The sequence below is a fragment of the Culex pipiens genome, chromosome 1 (genome assembly GCF_016801865.2).
Source record: "Culex pipiens pallens isolate TS chromosome 1, TS_CPP_V2, whole genome shotgun sequence".
Taxonomy (NCBI): domain Eukaryota; kingdom Metazoa; phylum Arthropoda; class Insecta; order Diptera; family Culicidae; genus Culex; species Culex pipiens.
In genome coordinates this window covers 95,721,261-95,730,732 of record NC_068937.1, presented here as the reverse complement: position 1 = coordinate 95,730,732, position 9,472 = coordinate 95,721,261, and the positions used below count along the sequence as shown (strand labels likewise).

General features: G+C 51.2%; 4 protein-coding genes across 4 annotated transcripts; 1 reads left to right on the top strand and 3 right to left on the bottom strand.

Annotated features, from left to right (window-relative positions):
- On the top strand, positions 1–2,427 carry LOC120428736 (sphingosine-1-phosphate lyase). The gene is made up of 4 exons (XM_039593812.2): positions 1–266; positions 539–1,577; positions 1,636–1,874; positions 1,934–2,427. The coding sequence occupies exons 2-4, from the start codon at positions 573–575 to the stop codon at positions 2,307–2,309; spliced, it is 1,620 nt and encodes a 539-aa protein (XP_039449746.1). The 5' UTR covers positions 1–266; positions 539–572; the 3' UTR covers positions 2,310–2,427.
- LOC120428735 (acylcarnitine hydrolase-like) lies at positions 2,370–5,543 on the bottom strand. The gene is made up of 2 exons (XM_039593811.2): positions 3,919–5,543; positions 2,370–2,627 (listed from the first exon to the last, which is right to left on the bottom strand). The coding sequence occupies exons 1-2, from the start codon at positions 5,397–5,399 to the stop codon at positions 2,441–2,443; spliced, it is 1,668 nt and encodes a 555-aa protein (XP_039449745.1). The 5' UTR covers positions 5,400–5,543; the 3' UTR covers positions 2,370–2,440.
- Positions 5,544–5,680: 137 nt separating this feature from the next.
- Positions 5,681–7,487, bottom strand: LOC120428734 (juvenile hormone esterase-like). Its single transcript, XM_039593810.2, has 2 exons — positions 7,394–7,487; positions 5,681–7,338 (listed from the first exon to the last, which is right to left on the bottom strand). Exons 1-2 carry the CDS (start codon positions 7,451–7,453, stop codon positions 5,713–5,715), a joined length of 1,686 nt encoding a protein of 561 aa, XP_039449744.1. The 5' UTR covers positions 7,454–7,487; the 3' UTR covers positions 5,681–5,712.
- Positions 7,488–7,555: 68 nt separating this feature from the next.
- LOC120428733 (cocaine esterase-like) lies at positions 7,556–9,472 on the bottom strand. The gene is made up of 2 exons (XM_039593809.1): positions 9,346–9,472; positions 7,556–9,272 (listed from the first exon to the last, which is right to left on the bottom strand). The coding sequence occupies exons 1-2, from the start codon at positions 9,406–9,408 to the stop codon at positions 7,641–7,643; spliced, it is 1,695 nt and encodes a 564-aa protein (XP_039449743.1). The 5' UTR covers positions 9,409–9,472; the 3' UTR covers positions 7,556–7,640.

The window sequence follows — 9,472 nt, the reverse complement described above, 5'->3', positions numbered from 1 at the left end:
ATAAGAAAACAGTCATCATCGACAGTCAGTCAGTCCGTTCCTTCAGTTTTTTTCTCAGTTTCTCTTCGTCAGCTGCCACCACCAATCTAGCCTGAAATTTGTTTATCTGCTTTTTAAACTCCTCACTCAAAGGCAAGCAACACTGAACCACCGAAAGTAAAAAGAATCCAAAAAATCGAAAGTGTTCGTAAAAGCTACCTGCTAGTCTTGTAACATCACCTGGGTAGATATAGACGAGTTGAAGTTCAACGATAGCCACATAAAAGGTATGTAGCAACTCTTTAGTTGGCCTTCTCTACGCGTTACGCGAGTTTGTGCAAAGAAACAAAGAAATTACGGCAATTGCTACGACTTGCTGAAAGCCGATTTGTTAAGATATCTGCGATTCGGCCGATTCCTTGTATGCTAATTTATGGCGTCCAAAACAGCATAGTCCACCAGGTCCAGATAAGGCTTATCACGTTCGCCACTTATCACAAGGCCTAAGAGGCAGATTAAGACAGATGTGAGTGTTGTTGACTTGAACCTTTCGTTCCAGAGTGTGGTGACCTGCCAGTTTATCGCCGCACATCATGCTGAAGACACACCTGGAGTTGTTAACCGGTCCGGTTGACCGGGCCCTGGCCGGGCGCGCGCCCTGGCAGATTGTGACCATCACAACCAGTACGGTGCTGGGGCTGGTTTGGCTGTGGGACTTGCTCAGCGAGGATGAGAGTTTGTACGCCCGCGCTCGGCGTCGATTCTTCAAGTTGGCCCGCAAGATTCCGGCAGTTCAGCGCAAGATTACGGCCGAGATCGACAAGATCAACGAGGGCTTCGTGAAGGAAGCTTCGCAGCATGGGGCGTTTACGACGAGGTTGCCTGAGCAGGGACTCAAGCAGGATGAGATCTTGAAGAAGGTCGACGACTACCTTGCCCTGGGCCACTACCGCTGGAAGGAGGGCTTCCTGTCTGGTGGGGTTTACTACTTTGACCCGGAACTGGTCAAGCTCGTGACCGAGGTGTACGGCAAGGCGTCCTATACGAATCCACTGCACGCGGACGTGTTCCCTGGAGTGTGCAAGATGGAAGCCGAAGTGGTCCGTATGACGGCTACGCTGTTCAACGGAGATGGAAATGCTTGCGGAACGATGACCACCGGTGGTACGGAGTCGATCATGATGGCCTGCAAAGCCTATCGGGACTACGCACGGGACGTCAAAGGAATCACCAAACCCAACATTGTACTCCCGAAGACGGCCCACACGGCGTTCGACAAGTCGGCCAAGTACTTTGGAATGTACACCAAGACGGTTCCGGTTCATCCGGACACCACCGAGGTTGACATCCAGGCCATGGAACGTGCCATCAACGGCAATACGGTGATGCTGGTGGGGTCCGCTCCGAACTACCCGTACGGAACGATCGACGACATCGAGGCGATCGCCAAACTGGGCAAGAAGTACAACATCCCGGTGCACGTTGACGCCTGTCTCGGTGGTTTCTTGATCATCTTTATGAAGAAGGCCGGCTACTCGATTAAGCCGTTTGACTTTAGCGTCGACGGAGTGACCAGCATATCAGCAGATACTCACAAGGTAAGATCCGCAAGATCTCTAGACCCAATCACCGCTATCAACCACTTCCTTCTTTCAGTACGGCTTCACGCCGAAAGGATCCTCGGTGATCTTGTACTCGGACAAGGTCTACCGCCACTACCAGTACACCGTGACGACGGAGTGGCCCGGCGGCGTGTACGGTTCGCCGACCGTCAACGGATCCCGCGCCGGTGGCATCATCGCCGCGACCTGGGCTACGATGATGAACTTTGGCTTGGAGGGGTACGTCGAGCGCACCCGTCGAATCATCGACACCGCCCGCTACATCGAGACCGAGTAAGTTTCAAAGATCTTCAACTGTATATCAAACAACCAAACCCACCTCCCCCTTCCAGACTCCGCAAGATCGACAACATTTACATCTTCGGAACGCCCGCCACGAGCGTGGTAGCGATCGGCTCGAAGGACTTTGACATCTTCCGCCTATCGGGCGAGCTGAACGGGCTCGGCTGGAACCTCAACTCGTTGCAGTTCCCCTCGGGCATTCACATCTGCGTGACGCACATGCACACCCAGAACGGAATCGCGGACAAGTTCGTGGCCGATGTGCGCTCCAAGGTGGCGCTGTGCATGCAGAACCCGGAGAAACCCGTCGAGGGCAAGATGGCCATCTATGGGGTGGCACAGGAGGTGCCCGACCGGGAGGTCGTCGGCGAGTTCACCAAGTGCTTTATCGACTCGATGTACTACACCGTGGAGAGCACCAACTAAAGAGAGAGAGAGAGAGAGTTTGTTGGGTGTGATATTTCGACGAGCATTTAATGCGCTGCATGTATTTCAATGTTTATTATGACTGTCTTGATGGAAATATACGTATATTTATGAACCGTTGAAAGCCCTGTTTACAAAAATGGATTAACCGCGTACCGGGTCTGCAGGTCGTACCACAGTCGGATCTCTTCCCTCACGAAACTGTCCGAAACGATCAGATTTTGTCCAATGTCGAGCAGCGGAACCGTGCCGGCACCGTTCTGAACGCTCGGCCAAATCACGTTCTGCAGCAGTCCGTCGGCGCTTGGAGTTGGATTGCTGAAACAAATTTAGATTCATAATGTGTTGTCCATTGAACTCGACCAATATCAAACAGCTAACAAGCGCATTCAACAGAATCAGAAGAATATCAACTACGAAGACTAGATTTCAGGCGGCATTTTATGTGAAATTTGCTCCACTCAAAAAATGTTCTCTAATGCAACACAGTGGGCCTGGCCATTTACTCGAAATAATCTCCGGTAAAAATTGACCATATTTGTCCCCCTTCTGACAGTTCAAAATATAGACAAATTTGGATCTTTTGAAACCAGAAGCATCCAATTTGGTCAATTCTACCAAAAATTATAAGATTTTTAAGAAAAAAATTAGGGGTCGAATGACAACCCGAGCGTTTGAGTGTTAAATTTGATCTTTTTAGCCAGGGACCATCCATAAACCACTCAGCCCCCCCCCCCTCTCCCGTGGACAATTTCCACACAAAACAAATCTTTTTAGTATGAATCGTGGACAATCCCTGGACCCCCCCCCCCCCATAAGGTGTCCACGTGGTTTTTGGATGGTCCCCCTTTAAATGCATTTTAAAAATGAGGTTTTTCAAAAATCTAAGAAAAAGAGGGTGTGCCACGGATGCGGGGTTGGACCAAATTTCACCAAATTTGAGATTTAATGTTTTTGAGGCAAAAAAAACCATGCCAAATATGACCAAATTTGGTGGCAGTGCGTGGCCGAATGGTTACGCTGTCCGCTTTGTAAGCGGATGATTCTGGGTTCGATTCCCATCTGCTCCAACCTTCCATCGGATGAGGAAGTAAAATGTCGGTCCCGGCCTTGGTTGTTAGGCCGTTAAGTCATTCCAGGTGTAGGAGTAGTCTCCATGCCATAAGTACAAACAGCACACCAAACCAAGCCTACTCCGGTGGAATCGCTGGCTGCGGTTGGACTCGCAATCCAAAGGTCGTCAGTTCAAACACTGGGGTGGAAGGTTCCTTGGAGTAGAAAGAGGTTTGGGTGCTCTCTCCATTCAAGCCTTCGGACTCCTAGGTCCGAGCAGAAACTTGCAATAGAGACCACAAAAGACCCGGGGGTCGTTAATGTGGATGGTTTGATTTTTTTTTTTTTTTTTTTTTTGATTGGTGAAGGATCTAATATTAGATGTTAGAAGACAAAAAAATCATTTTAAAATAGTTTAGATTAGTTTCCCGAGGGTTATCTGGATGAAGATTGTACCTCCTATAATTCTGTCGATACATGGATTGGTCCCGCTTGCCATCAGTACTTGATATTGATCGTTTCAATTTAACATAACCTGTGAAACACTCTAACATACCCGTATTTCGCAAAGTTGGTCCACATCCGCACGACACGGCTGCTCACCGTCAGGGCATGACTTCCCGGCGGCACCGTCACACCCATCTGAGCCGCCAGATCAAACATGTACGACAACTCGTCGGTATGGGTCGCCCCCGGGAAGGCGATCTGGAGCAGTTGCTTAAAGATGTTCAGATCGCCATCGTACGAAAACTGGTAACAGTACACGGGGGCCTCATCCCTTGCATGAACTCGAACTGTTTCATCGATCGGATACACAAACTGGTGATCGCCGATGTAGCGATCCCACTCGAAGGCCACCGGCCAATCGAGAGGGGCACCGTTGAAGTAGTACTGCCGGAATCCGGAACTCACAGCCATTGAGGAGGCTGATCCTTGTGGGATGTTCCAGAAGAATGGAACAAATAGATGTGGATTCGCGTTGAACTGATCCCAAACTGTTTGATCGAAGAACCTTTCGGTGACCGTGAAGAATGATCCCTCTAGATCGTTGTATCCTACCATAAAGGGAATCTGATGGGTTCGACTGTTGATCAAGTTCATAGGAGAATCAACTAGTGCTCTCGCTTCTGGAGATGTTGCCGGTTCCATAGACGGAGCAAAGTCCATCGACCGCAGGAACCGTGGTACCGGTATATCCGCCACTGTGTTTTGCAGAGCTACGATATTGCTCGGTGAAACTGATCGCATCTGTTCTACGTAAACGGCACTGTTGGTAGATAGTCCCAGTCTTGATGCCATCCGGTCTGCGTAGAACTTCGGTTGAGTTTGGAATGCAAACGGCGCCAAAGCCGTTCCGCTTTGAGCGATCGCTTTGTGGAACAGTCCGTCGGCCAACCCGGATAGGTAAAGGAAGTGGACCAGCGATCCTCCCGCAGAGTTTCCAAAGATCGTTACATCGTTTGGATTTCCTCCAAAAGCTGCAATGTTTCCACGCACCCAACGAAGCGCTTCGATGCAATCCTTCAAGCCCCAATTACCCTGCGCATACTGATCTCCAGTGCTCAGGAAACCCAACGCTCCCAATCTGTAGTTGAACGTCACCACAACCACTCCTTCCGGGACCAGTTTCCGTGGATCGTACACCTCTACATCGCCGAACCCAGTACTGAATCCACCTCCATGGATCCAAACCATAACCGGCCGCGATCCAATGATCTGCTGACTGTACACGTTCAGGAACAGACAGTCCTCATCGCCAACTACTTGCATCGTAAGAGCGTCCATCTGCGGACAAATGGCACCATGTTGACTGCCGTCGCGGACTCCACTCCAGCCGGGATGTGACACAGGGTTCCGAAAACGAAGCGGACCTACCGGAGGTTGCGCGTACGGAATCCCCTTGAACGAGTAGTACTCGCAGAATAGGCCACAGGACTCGATCGTTCCCTGGACTTGGCCGGCCGGTGGGCTGATGATCGGGCTACTTTGGGCCGATACAACGAGCGCGATCGCGGACACGAAGAGGATGAAGAACATGCTTCGGCAAATTTGGGATTAGAACTGGCGTATGGTGGGGTTGATTGGTCCAAATATAGAGCGCTTATCGGAGTTACATGCGATACGATATCAATAAAATGGCAGATTTTTATTACAGCAATGCGTCAATAGCTCCTGATACGTAGGAGTGGATCATGTGCGTTGAAATCTTCCAAGTTTTCCCACAACAAAACGTTTGGGGGGTCTAATTGGGGAAATTTCCAGATAACAAGACATTGACACTCTCGTCAAAACAAGGATTCTCGGATGGAAGAAAGAAGTTCTGTATAAAAGACCTTTATTGCATCACTTCCTACTGATACGGATAGAAAAAGGGATCATTGGCGTAGCGATCTTCCAGGTCCTTCCACAGAGCGATGCGTGCTTGGTTGGGGTTATTGCCAGTAACCAAATCATGACCAATGTCCAAATACGCCATATTACCTCCCTGGACCGGTGCCCACTGGATGTTCTGCAACGCGGTATCCGAGTTCGGGGTCGGCCTTCCAGTGATGGCAAAGTTTGTCCAGAGTCGTACCATACGTTGGCGCACAACGTTCGCATGATTACTCGGCAGAATCGGAGTCACCGGTAGGTTCGACATGGAAAACAGATACGGGAGTTCATCGGCGTGGACAGCTCCTGGGAAATCGGTCAGCAGAAGCAGCCGTTTGATGAGGTTCAAATCGCCGTCAAAGCTGAACTGGTAGTAGTACGTGGACTGCGGACTGCGATCTGCTGTCAGCCGAACCGTTTTATCGATTGCGTAGATGAACTGTTGATCCGTGTGGAAGGTGGTCCACTCGAGGTTGATAGCCGGTCCGAGTGGACGATCTTGCCAGTAAAAGTTACGGAAAGCTTGGCTGACTGCGCTGGCTTCGGAAGTGCCCGCTGGGATGTTCCAGAAGTGCGGCACGAAGAAGCCCGGATTACGTGTAAACTCATTCCACACGGTTGAATCCACCGCGTGTTCCCGTACCATGAACAAGCTTTCGGCGTTGGTGTGCCCAAACATGATCGGTACGTGGTTGTACGCTCCAGAGAGTAGAATTTCGATGGGACGCTGCGTTATGAAGGTCGGTTCGGGGGAATTGACCGGTTCAGCACTTGGGACATACTCGAAAGGTTTGAAACCTCTTGGAATGGGGATGTCTGTGATACCTCTTTGCAGGGCTACAAACTCCGCGATCGGAGTGTAACGGAGAAGCCGAGTCAGCTCGGCAGTGTCATGCGGATATCCGAAGGCGTCGGCAATTTGTCGGGACATTTCTCTCGGATTGTACTGGAATCCCCACGGGACCAATGCTGTCCCGGACTGAGCGATCGCCTTATGGAACAACCCGGCAGTCATCGGAGATAGTGTCATAAAGTGGACCATAACTCCACCGGCACTTTCACCGAAGATCGTCACGTTGTTCGGATCACCACCGAAGGCCGCGATATTGGCACGAACCCAGCGCAGTGCTTCCACACAATCCTTCAAACCCCAGTTACCCTGCGCTTGAGTGTCTCCAGTGCTGAAGAATCCAAGAATCCCCAAACGATAGTTGAACGATACCACAACGACGTTCTCCTGAACCAGATGGTCCGGTCCGTAGATCCTGGAATCTCCATTCCCAAGAACAAACGCTCCTCCGTGAATCCAAACCATAACCGGACGGGAGCCGATCAAGTTCTGCGAGTACACGTTGATGAACAGACAATCCTCACCCCCACTGTACTCACTGAGCGGACTCAACGAAGGACAGCTCTGGCCATGGTCACTGGCATCGCGAACTCCCGACCAGCCACGATGGGGTACCGGATTTCGGAAGCGTAGATCTCCAACCGGAGGTTCGGCATAAGGTATTCCGTTGAACTGGAAGTAGCTGCAGAACAGGCCACAGCTTGCCGTTATACCCTGCACCTGACCTCCCGTTGTCGTAATGATGGGTCGACTCTGGAAGGAAAGCGACTTGAGTCGAGGGGAACTCGGAGTCACCTCAACGGCTTACCGCATCCTGAGCCGAAGCGGTTGCAAGTGCTACCAACAGCAATATAGCTGAATTGAACATGTTAACCGGACTGAATGACTAGCAGGCGATGCAACGGGGTTTTATAACAAAACAAATCAGCTGTGATAAGAATCTTTTGGATATTCCCAATTAAAACAACGATTATAAATCTGAGAAAGCGTGTATTACAGACAAAATAACAACTTAATCTAGGCGGTTAACAATAGGTGGTGATGCGATAAGCAGTTTACTGCCACGGATAACGGAACGGGTCGTTGGCGTACCGCTGCTCCAGGTCGTACCAGGTATCCAAGCGGGCACTGTTCGGTCGGCTTCCGACGACCAAGTTCTGTCCGATGTCCAGGTACTGCATGCTCTGGGTGTTGAACGTCGGCCAGATCACGTTCTGCAGGGCATTGTCCGACGACGGAGTAGGATTACCGGTGATGGCAAAGTTCGTCCACATACGGACCATTCGGCTGCGTACGGCGAGAGCGGGGTTGCCCGGCAGGATCGGACTGATCGGGAAGTTGGTCATCGAAAACATGTACGGCAGCTCGTCGGCATGCATCGCACCAGGCCAGGAGCCCAGCAGTACGGCGCGCTTCGGCAGGTTGAGGTCTCCGTCAAAGGTGAAATGGTAGTAGTACGTGGGTGCGGTATTGTGTTGAGCCGTCAGACGAGTGGCCTTGTCACAAGCGTAAGTGAACTGCTGATCCGTGTGGTATTTGGTCCATTCCAGCATGATGGGATCTCCCAAGGGACGATCCTGCCAGTACAGGTTACGGAATGCTTGGCTTACAGCGGTAGCTGCTGGGGTGTTCCGTGGGATGTTCCAGTAGTGCGGTACGAAGAAGTCCGGATTTCTGGTGAACTCGTTCCAAACGGTAGAATCAATGCGATGCTCATGGATCATGAACAATGATTCGGCATCGTTGTAACCAATGATAAACGGTACCTTGTTGAATCTTCCAGTGGAAAGGAGGTCGATCGGGCGCTCCTCAAGGAAGGTCTCTTCGGGAGAGTTGGCCGGTTCAGCAGTTGGCACAAACTCGAACGGTTTGAACCCGCGAGGGATCGGAATATCTGTCCATCCTTGCTGCAGCCTTACAAAGTCACCCTTCGGAGTGTATCGCATACGACGCACCAGTTCAGCGTTATCGTTCGTTGGATATCCGAGAATGTTTGCAGCGCGTTGGCTGAGTTCTCGCGGATTATACTGGAAGGCCCACGGGCTGAGCGTGGTGCCCGACTGAGCAATAGCCTTGTGGAACAGCCCAGTTGCCTTGTGAGACAAAACCAGGTAGTGCACAGCGGCGGCTCCAGCACTTTCACCGAAGATCGTCACATTGTTCGGATCACCACCAAAGGCCGCGATGTTGTTACGAACCCAACGCAGAGCTTCCACACAATCCTTCATACCCCAGTTACCCTGAGCATGAGTATCTCCAGTGCTGAAGAACCCAAGCAGTCCCAAACGGTAGTTGATGGTCACAATGACAACGTTTTCCTGCACGAGGAAATCCGGACCATAGATCCACGAATCACCCGAACCTCCCGAAAACGATCCCCCATGGATCCAGACCATAACCGGTCGGCTACCAACGATCTGCTGCGTGTACACGTTTAGGAAAAGACAGTCCTCGTCTCCACTGTAACCATCTCCACGCATCGATCCGGACGGGCACGACGCACGATGTTCGCTACCATCCTTAATTCCAGACCATCCACGGTGCGGCACCGGATTGCGGAAACGCAGCTCGCCTACCGGAGGTTCCGCATACGGAATTCCCATGAACGAAAAGTAGCTGCAAAACAGTCCACAGCTCGAGGTCGCACCCTGGATTTGCCCTCCAGTGGTGTTGATGATCGGACGAGCCTACCAAACCAAACAGAAAAAAACAACTCCATGAAGACCGTTACTCCACTTCTACTCCTAGTAACAAACTTACCGGATCGGCGTTAACCGAGGCGGCGGCCACCGCCAGGGCCACTATCGTTACGAGCTTGAACATCCTGCTCGAGGGCGACCGAATGTCCACTAAGCGGTCCCGACCCACGGTAAGATGTATTTATACC